The sequence below is a fragment of the Achroia grisella genome, unplaced genomic scaffold, assembly GCF_030625045.1.
Source record: "Achroia grisella isolate CSIRO2021 unplaced genomic scaffold, CSIRO_AGI_Agris_v1 utg853, whole genome shotgun sequence".
Lineage (NCBI taxonomy): Eukaryota > Metazoa > Arthropoda > Insecta > Lepidoptera > Pyralidae > Achroia > Achroia grisella.
Window position 1 is genome coordinate 946,069 of NW_026713043.1, and position 17,945 is coordinate 964,013.

Consider the following 17,945-nt stretch of genomic DNA (forward strand, 5'->3'; position numbering starts at 1 on the left):
GATATAAGTAAAAAAAACAAATCATTTAATTACTATTACCTTTAACTCTCATCCAAGTGCTCGTGATACTGATAATACTACCTCCATATTTTGAAAATTTGGTGACCATAACAATCTAAAGAATTTAAAATCCATTGACTATATACCATTCCTGTGAAACATACATAATTACTTGAGATAGAGTTGTAGGGTATAGGGGTCTTTGTTAAACCAGGAAAAATCTAAATTAATTAAGCTCTAAACTAATTTGAGCTAAATTTCACAGTCGTGGAGTCAGACAATTTAAAAAGTAATATTTTATTCCGTCTAGGTAATCTGTGATTTGACTTTATCAAATGTCAAATTTTTCTGTCATTCACTCGTGCAATTTGATCTGTGCTGAAGTTTTGTTCTAGTAAAAATAATAAAAAATTGTATAATTCTATTTTATTCAAAACTATTCAGAAATGAATAGAAGTTTTCATTTCTTCAGGTAATAATTGAAATTAATAATAAGGTTATTCACTACAAAACATTATATTAAATACTTTGTTTTAAGTAGGTCTGTAATTTACTTTGCTCTTTTAATATTGTCGGTAGCAATATAAAGTCTTTATTAATATACTTGAAGTCTTATATAAAGCCTTTTGCCAAGGTTGGGAACATTATTTAGTTTAGACAATGTCCCATACTCAACGTGCCTTTTGGCATTGGCCTTCTCCAGCTCTATTCCAGAGGGGTCCCAGAGCCAGGTTGATGTCATAGTTCCAACGTGTTCTTTGGCACCCCTGTGTCTTGAATACCCAAGAGTCACTTGTTTGCTCCATGTTAATTGTGCAGATACATAAGTGGTCTAGCTCAATTTTAAAGTTTCCTACAGCTAGCTAATGAGCTACTTTTATTAAATTAAAAAGGTTAAAATTAGTATGATTACTATATATTTGAAAAAGATATTAGTATAATTACAAATTATTGACAATTTAATATTCAGAATATCTTTATTCCTGACCCTTATTTATGACTTAATTCCTATTTCAATGACATGTTTATAATTGTATTACAGTAGTAGTTGACATTATGTTTATTTGTTTGAAGCATTGCCACTAAATACTGTTTGTCCATAACAACACATTTTTTTCATAACATTCAAATGTTCATAAAACTTATTAATGATTTTATAATTTTAGGAAATATTTCCGCCCAAACAGGCAGGTTAGAAATTTCTCTAGTAAAATTGAAATAAACGAAAATGAACCAGTGAAATTTACAACAAGTGCTGCAGCAAGGAAAACGGCAACACCTGTCTTTAAAAGAACTAACATTAATATACCATGGTACCAACCATACAGTGTTGTGGGCAGTCTTGCAGTATTCCTCATATACTTTTGTGTTTTAAGAGAAGAGAGTGATATAGATAAAGAATTTGACAAGACTCTTTATGATAGGATTAAAGGTCTGGAGAAAGAACAACTAATTCAATCATATAAATTTAATAAAGAACATGGCAAAAGTGTTGAAGACATTGAGAAACGACTTAAGGAATTGGATGAGATAGAGGCAAAAGCTTAGAATAAGATAGTATTATGTTGTACAGTAACTGTAGATTGTTAATAATAATATAAATTATTTGTTGTTTATTTTATTTCATTTAACATTTGTGCCCTGTAAACATAAAAAATACATTTGTATAATAACAAAAACTAGGCATTTTTACAATGCAGTACATAAGATTATTTTATCCTAAAATAAACTTGGGAAATTAATTAGGAAAGGATAATAGACACAAATGAAAAAAATATGGATTTGGGGCTGTGTTCCAAAGGGTTATCAGTTTTTACTTACAATCACTGTAATACATCCTATATTGATTAACCAATTTGTATTACATATTATAATTGTCAGTATGTACTTCAGTTATTTTTATTAGTAATGCAAATATATTACTCATATGCAACCATTTATTACATCACAATAACAAAATATGGAGTAATAAGGACTAAATAAGAAATGATTCATACTATTCTCATCCAAGGTCTTAAAAACACTTATGAATATATTTTTAAAACTAGGATTAAGAGTACTGTTGACATAAAAAAGCTGTTGTATGTCATGTTAGACAAAAACTAATCCACTAATCCTTAAATCCTATTAGGGATAAATATTCCATTAGGTACATTGTAAAATTTCTAGTAGAGTACAAAAGAAAACAAAGTGGTAAATTCTAATTATATTTATTCAACACCAATTTTCATTACACAATCATTTAGAGTGCATCAAATTACTCCAAGCACAGAATTCTCACAAAACATGTGGCTGCTGACATTCCCCTAATTACTTTACCTAGACATTATTTAAACTAGGAGTCACTAAATATAGAAATAAACTATGTCCTTACACGGGACACTGCTATGAAATACAAGTAACAAAGTATTATGAACCATCTGCTACCACATAACTTACAGTATCCTATGCAAATGCATAGCATAAAACTTAGATTAAAAAAATTATTTATAAAAAAAAATCAGTTCTTCTGCCTCCTTACAATAATGATTAAAATGTTATTAAATGTGAGACATACAAAAAATGTTTATGGAATTTATGCCTATATTTGAATTACAAATAATTTATGATAAAGTACATACACTAAGACTAACTTAGGCACGCTCGCCACGAATTCGCCGAGCGAGTTGGATGTCTTTAGGCATGATAGTAACGCGTTTTGCATGGATCGCGCACAAGTTGGTGTCTTCGAACAGGCCCACCAGATATGCCTCACTTGCTTCCTGTAAATAGTAAATATTGTAGGTAGTTATTATTATAGAAATAAACGCTAAAAAATTAAAATGTAAATTTACAAAATAGAATGCCCACCTGCAGAGCGCCAATAGCGGCCGACTGGAAACGAAGGTCGGTTTTGAAGTCTTGAGCGATTTCTCTCACCAATCGTTGGAAAGGCAGCTTACGAATAAGCAACTCAGTTGACTTCTGGTAACGACGGATTTCACGAAGAGCTACTGTACCAGGACGATAACGATGAGGTTTCTTAACTCCACCAGTACTGGGTGCTGATTTACGAGCAGCTTTTGTGGCCAACTGTTTACGAGGTGCTTTTCCTCCGGTTGATTTACGAGCAGTTTGCTTTGTACGAGCCATGTTTTGCTGAAAGCATATATTTATTAATATTTAGAACACCACAATAACGATTGCGAAAGATCGATTTTTACTTTAGAATAAAAGCATAATGAAAGTGTAGATTTAACAAAAGTTTATATATACAAAGAAAATATGCTATTTTATTTAAGGTTTCACACACCTTTTAATGAATTTTATTATAATTTCTCAATTCTTAACACGATTTGTGTACAAGCTTCACAACAATGATCATATGCTCAAGATGGCGACTGGGAGAATGGCGGGCGAATACGGACGCCAATATCTCTAGCGCTGATTGGACGAACAATACGGCGTTATTGCTTGCTATTGGTGAATAATGTAGGCTTCATCATTGGTGAATTCAATCCCAATTATCTAAATTTTTATTGGTTAGCGGCTTTCATGAAAGTTGCCATTATTAATATCAACTGTCGACTTATAATTAAAAAAGAACAAATTCGGAGCATTATGTTTTTTTTTATTTCAAGCTGTTTATAATTAATTGAACATATCAATATATAATAAAATGTTTAAGTTACTCAGATACTAAAACACAGAAAACACTTGCCAAAAGGCATAAATTTTAATATTATTATTAACTTTTTGAATAAATAAAAAATATATTATTACAATAATCGAATATTGCTTGTATATAGGTATTATATTAGACCAGAATTAATCTGTTTTACATTAAGTAACTTTTTATTTACAAAAAATAGTGAACTGTTATTATATAGAGTACCACAGTCCCAAAAATTAAAAAAAGTGGACGTCCTATTTTTTATCTCATTCTTACAACATAATTTTCAGCTTAAGAAGATGAAATAGGTAGAAAACATACTACGTGACAGATCTGTCAATGGATTTAAAAAAGTAAATGTATTTTTGTAATCTTCTTTTCTTTTCGACTCGATCGAGTTGACTCTTGATTATTAAGTTCAAGGACACTAGAATCCTGAAATGTGGTGTTCATTATGAAAAATTCTCTAATAAGATTGTATTTACATTTTTTACCTTTCTAAATTATTTTGTATCACGTGATCGTATATTGAATTTTAATTGGTTGTCGGTGAGCGTGCCCTGCGCGACGCAAGAGGCGCAATAATAGTTTTCCAAAATGCCGTCTGAATCTAAACCTTTGTTGGCAGCTCAAACAGAAAAACCTAATCATTATAAGTAATAATTCTTTTACAATTTATTTTAAATGTGAAAAGTGTAGTGTAAAAGTAGATAAATGTGTTACTAAGTTTCTGAGATTCGCGGTCTTGTGTTGCAGATATCTAAAGGAATTTCGAGTGGAGCAATGCCCATCATTTCTACAACACAAATGTACTCAACATAGACCTTTCACATGTTTTCATTGGCATTTTAATAATCAGAGAAGACGGAGACCAGTAAGAAAAAGAGATGGATCGTTCAATTATAGCGCAGATAACTACTGTACCAAATATAATGAAACGTCGGGTATTTGTGAGGATGGGGACGAGTGAGTACTTTCTTTTCGCTTTTATTTGTAACATGTTTAATGTGATTAGTAAATAGCAATAATGTTATCTGGGCATGTTTTGTATTTGTATATAGTGATATTTGTAACCTTATTTTCGTTTTGTTTAGTGATTTCTAGTTGGAAAATATTTTGTTTACTACCATAGCAACTATAACCCGACCAATATCGGAATGTAGCCTCTGTAGTGTAACATTTTCTTGTGTGATGTTGTACTTAATTTGCTTTCATAATACTGATATGTTGTGTCCCATTGTTCTTTTGTGTGGAATGTTTAAAAGTCTATTTGAACTAATTTATTACTTTGACTAATAGATTTATTTGTTCAGTTGTATGAATTAACTTGGTAATATTTATTTATGCTGTATGACAGACATATTTTAATAAAGATCTTGCTTTTTTAAAAAACCTGTATATAGTGCCAACCATTAACATCCATCTAGAGATGCAAAACAATGCATATCACAGAATGCACAATATGTATTTATAAAACATGTAAGGAATCTTATGCATTGTCATTTCTGATCACTTTTACATGCAATACTGCTCCTGCTGTATCTCATTTCTCTATGGAACAAAGAATGCTGGCAAGATGCTTTGTGCCAAATAGAGAAAATATTATTTGTTCACAAAATATTACACTGCATAAATTAAAACTATTTGATGATAATATGTTGACATGTAAAAAATAACAAAACAGACTGGAGTTCGAATAGATATGTGATTGTAACCATTTCAGAAGAATCAAATACATTTATCATGTCACTATTTTTGTTTTTTTTACAATACAGGTATATTAAAATTATATGGTAAAGATATCCACTGGCTTTCTCATATTTGTATTTTGTACAGAGTTTGACACATGTGTCTAAATTCTATCCTAGATAAAATATCTGTGTTTATAAATAATTAATTTTCCATGTTCCCTCTCTTCCAGTTGTTATATAGTTAATTAATATATAAAATAATAATAATAATAACTAAGTAATATATAAAAAGATGTTCTGAACCCAGCAATATCATTGCAATGTTGATCAGCCCACCACACCATCGACATAGAATTTTAAATTTATTTTTAGGTTCATTTATTTAAATATCCCTTATGTATCATCATCCAGTCTATCAATTATGATAAAACATAACACACTTTAAGCTATCTATATTCTTGTTTATATGAAAATCTATTAAACTATTTTCTTGCTATGATGTGAATAATAAATTTATTTTGTACCTATTTATTTTATATGTTATATTTATTGTATACATATCAATCTAAGTACTTCATTAATTTATGCTGTACAATCATTATATACAAATAGCCAATTTAAATGCATAAGCAAGTAAATGCAAAACGTTACATGGAATTAATAAAAAAACTAATTTGTACAAAGAACAACAATGCTCTTTACATGTAGCATTTTTTCACTTATCTATTTTTCGCAAAAGAGATCTCAATGTGAATTTTTGTACCTTTCATAAATATATAACAATGTATTAAGCTTTCAGGGTGTGGATCTCTCAACATTAGAATAGAATAGAATAGAAAATCATTTATTCAAATAAACTTAATTTAAGCACTTTTGAATAGTCAACATTTTTTTAAATCTACCCCTTATTCGGAAAGCTGTCTCATCACAAGAAGAATAAGCAAGAAACTTGTGTGTTGCTCTTTTAAACAATCCTTGTAAGTTCACATTTTACAAGTCGAAATGTGTGAATACAAACTACCAACCAGCACTAATTTAGAGCTGGCTTTAACCTTTCATTGTCAAGCTGGTCAGTTCACATTAGCCACCACAACTTCATCCCTATGCAGTATTTTTTTTTATTTATTAAGTAAAATAAGTAACATTTCTAAAATAAATATACCTTCAGTTGCGCCTATAACATTATATGCGAGTTAAAGTTCTGTTAAAATTGGTTCAGCCATTTCACAAACAGACAAAAAATTTCATTATTATTATTTTGATGTATGTACCCTATTTACTGACATATGCATTTTGTGAAAACCCGTTAATTTGAAATTACAAACGGACTCTTCATTTTTATTTATTTGTATAGATTTCCTTCTTTAGCACTGACAAGTGTATGTTGTTTAAAGTTCAAGTTATAAATGTAAAAAAATAAGTTTAGTCATTATTGGCATTATGTTAACAGATCAATGCACTGTTGACATAATATTAATTATTTAGATAATACTTATCTTTTATCAAACACATTATATAATAGGATATTTACCATGTTAATCATATATAATGATTAATCAAAGCTCTAAACAATTTTTTATTTATTTATTTATTGATCCTACTAAATTAATAAATATTATTTTCAATTGGTAGAATTTACAGGCATGAGATTTAATATGTAATTTGTATATTTAGTTAACATCATGTCTCACTATATTCTTTATTATTGTTATACCTCGACCAAAGTGTAGTCTAATTGCTCCTGTCCATTCTAAGGTTGCCTGGAAGAAATAACTTTTTAGCGATAAGGACTACAAAATTGTTTTTCAGCTGCACGGCCGCTCCTAGTTGCTTCTTTCTCTTGCTCATTGTTGTATGTTTATACATATTTATATATTTTTACTTGTATATAATTTAATAGGTTATGTAGGTGTTTTTTTTTCTGTGAGGAGAACAATGAAGAATTTTCATTTCATTTCATTTATGAAGCAAGTTGTAATTATATTCTCTCATATAATACTCTGTGATAATAGTATGTACCATTATACAGTGTTATGAATAAAATTGTATAATTAATATTATTTACATAGCAGGAAATTCAATGTAAGATAAATCTATTATTCAATATGTTCTGTAGGTCTACCTATGCTTTTATAAAACATTTAAAACAAATATAGATGTGTTATTTATTACCATCACATAATTATTTTAAACAAAATGTTAATTTTGTTTAAAATATTATAAACAACATTATATATGTTACGTAAAAGGGGAAAATAAAATTTATGGAGGGTATACAGTTAAAAAAAATCATTACATTCACTTGCTATAGCACTCCTTGAAAAATTGTGTTACGGCAAGGTAAGAATTTCGCATCTTATTAATATGGTAGGGTTGCCACCCCAAATTTAAAAGACGTATTTATAGAGTTGCAATAGTTAAATCAATATGTAGAGAAAATAGGTGAAATCAAATTCATATAGTTAAAACAATCTTATTTTTTAATAAAAGTATTTTTTAAATGTTAATGTATAAAATTGTATTTTAATATTTTAAAATCCAAGACGCTGCTAAAAACTAATCAGAACGTCTCATGAGACTTACAAAAAATTAGGACATTCCATGGGAAAACAAAATGGTTGGCAACTCTAGAATACGACTCATTTTGAAATGACGATCAATCTTATCAAGGTCACCTCTCTATCACAGAGGACGTACGTTTATGGTAACAGTGGGTAAAGTAGATCGTGTTCGACAGGTGTCCGTACCTGCACCGCACTGCTGGCGACACGGAGCGGCGCTACCACCTGCGCTATTACAAGACGTGCATGTGCGTGCACGATACAGATGCCCGAGGGCAGTGCGCCAAGAACGGCGCACATTGCGCGTTCGCGCACGGCGCACCCGACCTGCGGCCGCCCGTGCTCGACGCGAGAGAACTGCACGCGCTCGACCACCCTGACGCGCCCGACCACGACGCGCCCAACGCCCTCGACAAGGAGCGTAACCTCATGAATGAGGACCCCAAGTGGCAAGGTATCGTCTCACTAACTCTATATGTCTCGCTCACACACACACTCTCTAATTGTATTGTTTGAGATTCATGGATGGATTTACCCTTTCATACAAAGTCTACTGAATGGATTTTTATTGAAACTGTACAATAATATAGCTTATCACATCAAGTGGTTAACCATTTAACCCCTAACCGCGGGTACAACTAGCTACTAAATATATTTTTAATGTTTTGTTTAGTATTCCTAGTACATGTTTGGGTTAGTTAGATTTTATAAGAGATGATGATGGAATGGTACACTAGTATACATCAAGATGAGTATGAGGTGAAGTCAATAAGCCCATTGCGACAAAGTAACAATTTTACCACAAAATTAACTGTTAATTGTTTTCCAGGGAGATTTTTCTCGTATATGAATAGTTTAATCTGGGGCAATATAGTATATAGTATAATATGGGCATGAATCGTAATATCACAATGAAGTCAAGTAACTAACTGATATGTTAATTTATTATTTGCTGGCTTATCTAGCTATGTAATCATTATGCAAGAAGACTTGATTTGGCAGCAAATATAAGTATATTTATTTTTACAATCACATGTTTTTCTTTCAGACACAAATTATGTATTATCATCATATAAAACAGAACCATGTAAAAGACCACCTAGGTTATGTAGACAAGGGTATGCCTGCCCACAATATCACAATAGTAAAGTAAGTAACATTTAGTACCATGTGTACTCCATTATTCATAAAAATACTTACTATATGTTGGACTCTATTACATCATTTCGCCTCTCGTTTGGGCCGTTTTGCGTGTACTACTAAAACTTCTTACATACAGTTTGTTAGTAAGTTTTGTTGCTTTTTCTTAAATTTAGTAAATAGGTGAAAAGTATAAAAATTAAACAGAATTATTACATGTTTGAAGTTTTATGTATGCAAAGAAAGCAACATCAATTAGTGGTTTACCACCCTGATTCAGATCAAAAGATAGTGAGTTTGATGTCAGCCTATTGATGACATCAAAAATGTTTTGTGAATTCAAGACATAATGCATTCAAATATAGTCAGCGAAATGTCAATTATGTAAAGTATTGCATTTTTCAAAGCCTCTGACTACTCCATCTAGAATAACAGTTATGTATATACCTTATATTGAGTTATTTTTATTAAAGCGGATAGTTCAAAACAAACATCGCTAAGATTAATAATGTTCATGTAATTTCAGGATAAACGTAGATCACCAAGAAAATATAAATATCGTAGTACACCGTGTCCCAATGTAAAACATGGAGAAGAATGGGGCGAACCTAGTAATTGTGAAGCAGGAGATGGATGCGGCTATTGTCATACTCGTACTGAACAACAGTTCCACCCTGAGATATATAAGTCAACCAAATGTAATGATGTTCAGCAGGCCGGCTATTGTCCTAGAGGATTATTTTGTGCTTTTGCACATGTAGAACGTAAGTCATTTATTAATTTTAAGTGATGAAGTTATTTCGAAAGAAAAATAAATGTATTGAAAATTAAGAAAAATAGATTTGTCTCATTAAGATTGAGAAATTTTAAAATTATGCATGGTGTAATTGTGCTTTTTATGGATTTTATAATTATTTCATAACTTGTGAATTATTTCGTCTATGCTTAATCTCACTATTAACCAAATTTATTATTATTGCAGCTGAAGACTTAAGTGCCGCACGTGAGCTCGCCGCTCCGCTAGAGTGTGGCACCAATTTAGCTGAATTATTATCATCCGCCTTACCGCCCGACAAGAAGGTGAACGACAACAGCGTAAGTATGCTGGGCAACGCTCTGAACCTGGAGAGGGTGCGGCCGCTGTCGCCGGCGAGCATGCTGCAGACCAACGGCAGCGGCGACGGCTCGGAGTGCGCCTCCACGTCCAGCGGGGGCTCCAGCGGCGGCCGCCAGGGCCCGCGCGCGGCGCTGCAGCCGCTGCCCGCGCTCGCGCACGACAAGCCGCCGCACTCCTCGGTGTGGACGCCGCGCGCCTCCACCTTCGACGCCACCGTGCTGCAGGAGGTCGTCGGGAACGCCCTCGACGACTTACACCTAGAGGACCCGCTGAATCTCGTCGCCTCGCTGGACCGCGACCTGTCCGACGGCGAGGGTCTGCTCGGAGGGTCGGCGCCCGTCAACATCCCGCAGGCGCGCACCGCCATGCGGGGCTTCAGCCCGCCCGCCGGCGGCTCGCCGCTGACGCCCTTCCTCAGATTCGCGCAGAACGACACCGAGCGCCTGTTCAACTCGCACGCGATCAAGGCGGGCAGCTTCGGCGCGGCGGGCGCGACGCCGTTCGAGTTCGCGGCGACGTCGCCGTCCGCGCCGGCCGAGCTGTCGCGGCTGCGCGAGGAGCTGGTGGCCACGCGCGCCGCCGCCGTGCACTGGGACGAGCGCATCGCGCAGGCGCGCTCGGCCTGCGAGGCGTGGCAGCGCGAGACCGACGAGGCGCAGCGCAAGGCCGCGCTCGCCGAGCGGCAGCGGGACGACGCGCTCGCGCACGCCATGACGCTGCGGCGCGAGCTGGAGTCGGCCCGCGCCGGCGCCCTGGCCGGCGTCGGCGTCGCCGGGGCCGCCGGCCGCCGCGAGCTGCGCGGCCTGCCCATCAACACGCTCAAGGACCTACTGGTGCAGGCGCGCACCGACCTCGAGGAGATCGAGAAAGTTCTATATTTGGAAACGGCCACCAAGTGCATGGTCTGCGAGGAGCAGCCGCGCAGCGTCACGCTCGGGCCGTGCAACCACTACGTGTTGTGCGAGGGCTGCTCCGCCACCACCAAGGAGTGCCCCTACTGTCAGACGCCGGTGCAGCAGCAGCATCATTAGTGGGTACGCTGCGGAAGGAAAGCGAGTGGGAGGGGCGTGTGAGTTGTTAGATTGCGTGTCGTGCTTCGTGCTGTGTAAGTCCCGTGCGGTCGTGTGGATGCGGGTGTGTGGTGTGGTATGGTATGGGCGAACGAGCGAGTAGGCACTTTCCGCTCGGATCGCTCGTCCGCTCATCAGGTAGTTGCTCTCTACTGATGTCGTAGTTTGTCGAATAATCACGCTGGTGTTTCGGGCTATTTATTGATCAAAACAAATACTTTCCTTGATATTTTTATATATGGGTAAAATGGGGTCTAACGGGGTATATAACTCGATAATAACTATAGGATATTTAATTTTAGTGAAAAGAGCAAGACTTATTCTGGTAAATATATTGGATGAAATTAAAAAGCATGAATTAGGAATTTTCGAATTAACTGCCACTGTCGTTTACATGAATAATATAGGATAGATATTCGCGTACCTATTTGCTGATTTCCTGCATAGGTACTTACAAATAAATAATGCTAACCAAAAACTTGTACTCACCTAATCGTAGCGAACAGTTTTATACTCGTATGAGTAGTCAAATTTAATTGTAACAAAACTTAACATTATTACCTGATATTAAATTTTTTAGACGCTATCTCTGCTTTTCTATATGAATTAGTATTCCATTTAATAAACTTGTTGTAATCGTAACACCAAAGGCTGCATTGTATATTGTTACAACAGGCTTCATAATGTAACTAAAATATATGTATATTGAATATTTTTCATAAATTAAACATGTGTATTTAGTGCATGAATAAGAAATGTACTGTAGAAGTTTATGACAAAGAGAATGCTTTTAATGTTAACTAATTTGTTTATTTAGGTTCACGTGTCAGTCGGCTCGCTGCTTCACTCGACGTATGATTACAAATTAATATAGCATTTTTGACGTCTATGAAATCTTATCTTGAGCATAACCTTTGTGGTCATGCTTTCAGCAATTATCGTAAAGTTTATAAGATTTGTATTGACTCGATTCTATTGAGAGTAAAAATGGGTTTGATTGTATTATGTGGATGTTGATGGAAGCAAGGCCACGGTATATCATTAGTGATATAATTGCAGTAGATTTAGTTTTGTATGAATATTAAACGTTTTATATGTTCACATAACAATTTAATCAGAAGTTGTTACTTGTTATGTTTTTACATTTTTAATGTGACAGTTTGTACTCTAGGGCAATGTGAGATTCATCAGTTGTTGTAATGCACAAGTTTTTATTTCTCTTGTTTGCGTCAAGTTAGCCACCTAAGGACCAATGTTAATATATCGAATATTGTAAGTAAACAAGTTACAGGCGTTAATTCTGCTATTGTTCGCCCCATTTTGGGAATACTGACACGATTTCGATATCTGTATTTTTGGAATTATTTTCTGTAATGAACTACAATATAATGAATAGATAGACGGACGCTGCGTCACGTCGGACTGTTATTATTATGAGAATTGTATGAATTACAGTTCTATTGATGCAAACGAGGGTACTGGTTAAGTTGTTCTCTTAGTTCATAGAGCATTTTATGTTTACATTCCCAATTAATTAGTGATCTTTCTTATTTTTATTTCACACGGTGTGGGTAAGAGTTAATGCTATTGCATTTAGTTATAAACAATTATGAATATACTGACCATCTGACTAAATCATGGAATATTAAATTATAAAACCACATTCTGACGGCTCGACCACGCAATAAGAAGTCAATCCCATCACTAATCAGTTACACGTAAGGAATATATATAGCAATTTTACTTCGAACGTCTTTTTTTATAGTTTACCATTTGATAATATTCCTTGAGTGTAATTAGAGGTCCGGACGATGGAGAAATGTGGTCAACGGAATTCAATAAAATTACAAGAATGTTAGGCTTTCAATCTAACATTCGTAGGATAATTGGTGGTATGCATTTTATAATTACTTCCAACTTACAGTACTACTTGCTGGAGTATGTAAAGGAGCTTTGACGTTTGCATAATTTCGCATGTAAACTTTATTTTCAAAATTAACCGGTGTGATCCCAATATTAGTATTAACAAGCCTATTATCAGGATTCAATTAAATATGGAAGTAGCGATCTCACCTTATGTGACGATATATTATGTATATTGATATTTATCGTAGCCACTGATAATTATAAACGTTAATACATAAGCCATGGCGTGGAAAATATTTATTATTTTATTTTTTTATGTCTTTCCGAGTACCGTCTTTTGGGTCAGCGTCACGGGAATTGTCAGATAATTCTCAATCGCCGCATCAAACATTGCGTATGGTGAATCCATTTCTAGATCTTATACGATCGCGTTTTATATAAATTTATTTCAAATTTTAGTACTTTAAAATATATAACAACAATATTTATATATATTTTGAAAATCTTGAAAAGTTTTGTATCGGTATATTATTATAATAGTAATAACAAATTAAACTTAGTAATAACTTAGATATAAGTAGTGTTTTCAAATTGTAATGGACATTAATTTAAGTGTGTAGCCGCGTCGATGTATAGTGAACAGAAGCAATATGACCACAGCCGCCTTTTAATCAATACTATTATACAATACAGATCGTTGTTTAAACGGGGTCCACTGGCCCATTAAATGTATGGTGCCACTCCATATAACCTGGCCGTGTACTTGAGTTATAATCTGTGCAAGGACTGTGATAAACGAAACGTGAACTGAATCCTATGTCAAAGTCATAAAGTATATTTTAATAAACTATAAGAGAAGAATGGCAAATGCTAAACGCACTAAAATTTGAGGCGTGGACTCCCGTTTCTGAATATTTATGTCGACATGGCACATTTTGTACTGTTAGGATGCAAGAATGAATGATATTGTGCTGTAAAGGCAATAGTGGGAATAAATGCTGTTTATAATGTAAATTGTATACATTAAAACATGGCTAGAAAGAAGTTATGCTAATATTACATTTAAATTATATCACTATTTTCATTGCAAGGAAAAACATGCATGCAATCTGCATTGATGAAAAAATATAATACAGAGAGTGAAATGAATACGTATACAATTTTTATTTAATTTATATCTGGTCATGTTTTATGTATATATATTTCCATATTAATCGGAAAAGGCGAATCAGTAGGTAAGCGTGTGTGATAGGTATTAGAATTGTCACAAATAAAAATCAAAAATATATGTAGTCTCAAAATTACGTATCGTATGTATTGGAGTGTCGGAAACAAAATGTACTGTGTGGCCATCGCATATTTTATATATATCTAAAGGTGTACAAGGTGCAACGGAGAGGATACATTTTTTATTAAACGAATCGGGCGGTTGTATGAAATGTTCGAAAAATATTTTTATATTGTACCCCATCTTGAGTGGGGGCAGCGGTTTAGTTACGAGTAATATCGCTGGAAATCCGGCTGTCGCATCCTCTCAGTTTCACTTTGTGCACATATAATGTATAGCTTGCTAGTATTTCTAATGGTTTGAAATTTAGAGGTGTATTAGAGACATATTTATTTTTATATAGAGTCTTTATCACATGGAGAGTGTAGTTTTGTTGATAAATTAATTATTTATGCAGCGTATCGTGGATTAATAGTTTTTTAATAACATAAAATATCATGTTGATTTTATTCGAGTAGTGACGCTAACATTGTAATCCTCATAAATATAATAAAAAATATGTACACTGTTATATTTTCACGATTTTAAGATATCAAACATATTTAAAGTTATATATACATATATCAATGTGACGGTCACGTTCAAATAAAATATATACATAACTATATGATTTGAAGGAAAAATGTTAATTTTCTATAAATAATTATATTGACCTGACAGGCGCGATGTGGTATTGTTGTGTTTTTTAAAAATGATTTAGCTATTTTATATAAATTTGTAACCGATTTACAATTTGAACTTTGTTATTTTATTTAGGATCAATTTTTAAAGCTTCTACGTGTCCTTATAAGCATAATAATCATTTTTATTACTTTAATTAATATACTATTATATTTTCTTTCAATTATTTAATCTTTAGGTAGGTAGGTTCAACAAATTCTTTCAAATTATTATTGTTAAATTAGAAATAGATAATGTTGTATTAGAAACCAATTACGCGTTCACCATCGCTGGAGATCGAATGAATTATGTTTAATTTTATATTTATTGCTACAGATATGCAAGCTTTTCTATTAATATCATAGTAGGTATTTTATAAACAAATAATTTTCAAATCCATGTGATCCAAACATGTAACAGAAATGAAGATTATAATTAATATTATAATAGATAGGTAGGTTTAATAAATTTTAAATTCCATTCAATAACACCAGTGTTTTATTACATACTCACCCTTTTTTCATTATCTTGTATTTATTATATTTTTTTTGCGGGATGTAGACAAAAGGAATAGTTTAAAATAAATAAGCAATATATATTTAAATTCTTTAATAAATAAAAGTTCACAATATTGCATTTCGTGTGTCATTTGTAATTTCAATTACAAAAAAATCTCAGAAATTACATTTCAATGTACGGCGTTATCTTTGTTATCATATCTAAATAAAACAATTTTACTTATAATACATACATAATGAAACTTACAATATTATAGCATAAATCAGTTGTAAATTAATGTTTCAATTTTATCACACATTTAGCTTTATTCCTTTTCATAAAGGGGTTATATTATTTAATATTAAATGTTCACAATTACTAAAATGTCTAAGAGAAATGAACTTTCATTTACTATTTTCAATATGCAGTATTGTAATCGAATATATTCGACGGACGGATGACAATGATTTCTTTTTCATATTATTCACTTCACCTTTAAGCAATTAATTGATTTTGAAAAAGTTAACTTGAAAGTACTCTTAACCAGTGAGACATGTTGAATGTTAAGGATAAACCATTTGAATAGTGGTCTTGAATGTGTGAAAGGACAATCAATTTGAACGGGAATGCTTAGGGCATAATCCCAGTGACAATAGGAAGCGTGAGGTGTGTGTACATATTCAATAGCGAATATAAGTGGACCGTGACTATTTTCGTAAATAGGACGCGTACGTAATGTACGGGCAACGGTGAGTAAAAGGAGGGGAATATTATAATGAATGAAAACTGGAGTAATTTGAAAATTTGTATTGCATTTGTTACTTTCAATGGTTCTATATATTTTTATACTACGTAGGTACCAAACAAGCTTACGATCCATCTGATGTAATGATTACCGTAGCCTATGGACGCCTGAAACACCAGAGATGTCAATGCGCGTTGCCGACCCTAGGACTTTTATATAAATAAATGTATTAAAAATATTAAAATCAGCAAATTGACTGCAGGTACTGGGTGAAGTGATAAATAATTAGCTGCCAAAAATATTCACAGGGAAACATGGGTAACGTAGTTTGGCTGTGTTCAGCTTTGGTTGACTCTATATTATTATACTTAGTTAATATGAGTGGAGTAGACTCCATGAACAGATACAAACTGGCTTTATATTCCACCACGTGCCACAATTTCTTTCTAAAGCGTATTACAAATCATATTCCTAATAGCAAATCGTATCTATTCTAAAATATTAGAAAGATATTTTGACACCATTCCGTGTGCTAGGTTAGATATAGATTTGTATTGTGTGTGCAATTGTTTTTTTCTAAAGCAACTCGTCATACATAATAATTATATTCCTATTTATATATTTATTTGCTATGCTTCGATGCTGTATTCAGTTGTGCATTAACATTAATAAACAATAAGGGATTATGATTAGATCTAATCGGTGTACATACAGGTACCTAAGATTCATTAAAATAACATGAGCAATTGTGATGGACCCTAACTGTATTGATAATTCGAGTTTTGGGACTCTAATTGAGACATTTATGAGTCTAAGAGACGCGTGTCTACTTAGAGCCGTACCTAGAGCACAGCGAATAATATTTTTAATATAATATATTGCATAATAAACAAAATGCTCTATAAATATATACACTATAGTTAACACTACATTCAGCGAAGACTTCGTATATATTATAATTAATTGTATATTTAATATATTATGTATATTTACACTTTTATTTGGCTTTACAATCTACGAGAGAGCATGGATATCAGGATATCATCGAAATAGTGAAGAGACCAATATTAAAATGTAAATTAATGAGAACTCATTCTCCATGTCAGTTAATTTATTACGTAGGTGGCGCCACTTCCGCGTCTGTGGAGACTATTGAAGCTATACGACCGCGAGTGATTTTATGATTCAATACACAACATTTCAAAGACGTTGGTAACTAAAATTCTCTAACAGGATATCTTGTTCAATATGCCTATTCGCTATTTCGATCTAAATGTATCTCGGTAAAAGCTTTTAAGCTCAATGCTTCAATATTCGTAGGCCAATCGGTAATATCAGTGCTAGTGACAGTACAATATATTTTTATTATCATACTCAATATAAATCTACTAGATTGACAACTATTCCAACATTTCATTTCAAAATACTGGCAAACGGACATTGTTTCTTAAATATTTACTAAGCATATTTATTAAATTGAACAACTTGCAACTTAATAATATTGATTATAGTGTTCAATTTGAAATGTACATAAATGAGTTTTTTTCTTTAAAAGTTCATTTCAAGGAGTGTGAGTATGGTTGGTAGCTTGTGTCTTGTAATTTACATGGGTTACCAGCTATATAGGTATATTTTAACAATAATAAAATTGTTTTTT

General features: G+C 33.3%; 3 protein-coding genes across 3 annotated transcripts; 2 read left to right on the forward strand and 1 right to left on the reverse strand.

Moving 5' to 3' along the window:
- Window positions 1–372: 372 nt before the first annotated feature.
- LOC131852529 (uncharacterized) lies at window positions 373–1,830 on the forward strand. The gene is made up of 2 exons (XM_059203206.1): window positions 373–472; window positions 1,167–1,830. Exons 1-2 carry the CDS (start codon window positions 447–449, stop codon window positions 1,546–1,548), a joined length of 408 nt encoding a protein of 135 aa, XP_059059189.1. The 5' UTR covers window positions 373–446; the 3' UTR covers window positions 1,549–1,830.
- Window positions 1,831–2,586: 756 nt separating this feature from the next.
- LOC131852540 (histone H3.3A) lies at window positions 2,587–3,404 on the reverse strand. The gene is made up of 3 exons (XM_059203218.1): window positions 3,293–3,404; window positions 2,851–3,138; window positions 2,587–2,762 (listed from the first exon to the last, which is right to left on the reverse strand). Exons 2-3 carry the CDS (start codon window positions 3,130–3,132, stop codon window positions 2,634–2,636), a joined length of 411 nt encoding a protein of 136 aa, XP_059059201.1. The 5' UTR covers window positions 3,133–3,138; window positions 3,293–3,404; the 3' UTR covers window positions 2,587–2,633.
- A 629-nt stretch (window positions 3,405–4,033) lies between these two features.
- LOC131852496 (RING finger protein unkempt) lies at window positions 4,034–14,228 on the forward strand. Its single transcript, XM_059203163.1, has 6 exons — window positions 4,034–4,308; window positions 4,409–4,618; window positions 8,081–8,358; window positions 8,953–9,053; window positions 9,571–9,808; window positions 10,027–14,228. Exons 1-6 carry the CDS (start codon window positions 4,250–4,252, stop codon window positions 11,190–11,192), a joined length of 2,052 nt encoding a protein of 683 aa, XP_059059146.1. The 5' UTR covers window positions 4,034–4,249; the 3' UTR covers window positions 11,193–14,228.
- Window positions 14,229–17,945: the final 3,717 nt, after the last annotated feature.

Bases quoted from the DNA above. Each gene is read 5' to 3' on its own strand.
- LOC131852529 (XM_059203206.1), top strand. From the start codon at position 447: ATGAATAGAAGTTTTCATTTCTTCAG. The intron at 473-1,166 runs GTAATAATTGAA...TTATAATTTTAG, and splicing joins AGAAGTTTTCATTTCTTCAG to GAAATATTTCCGCCCAAACA.
- LOC131852540 (XM_059203218.1), bottom strand. From the start codon at position 3,132: ATGGCTCGTACAAAGCAAACTGCTCGTAAATCAACCGGAGGAAAAGCA. The intron at 2,763-2,850 runs GTGGGCATTCTA...TACTATTTACAG, and splicing joins CCGCTATTGGCGCTCTGCAG to GAAGCAAGTGAGGCATATCT.
- LOC131852496 (XM_059203163.1), top strand. From the start codon at position 4,250: ATGCCGTCTGAATCTAAACCTTTGTTGGCAGCTCAAACAGAAAAACCT. The intron at 4,619-8,080 runs GTGAGTACTTTC...CGTGTTCGACAG, and splicing joins ATTTGTGAGGATGGGGACGA to GTGTCCGTACCTGCACCGCA. The intron at 9,809-10,026 runs GTAAGTCATTTA...TTATTATTGCAG, and splicing joins TGCTTTTGCACATGTAGAAC to CTGAAGACTTAAGTGCCGCA.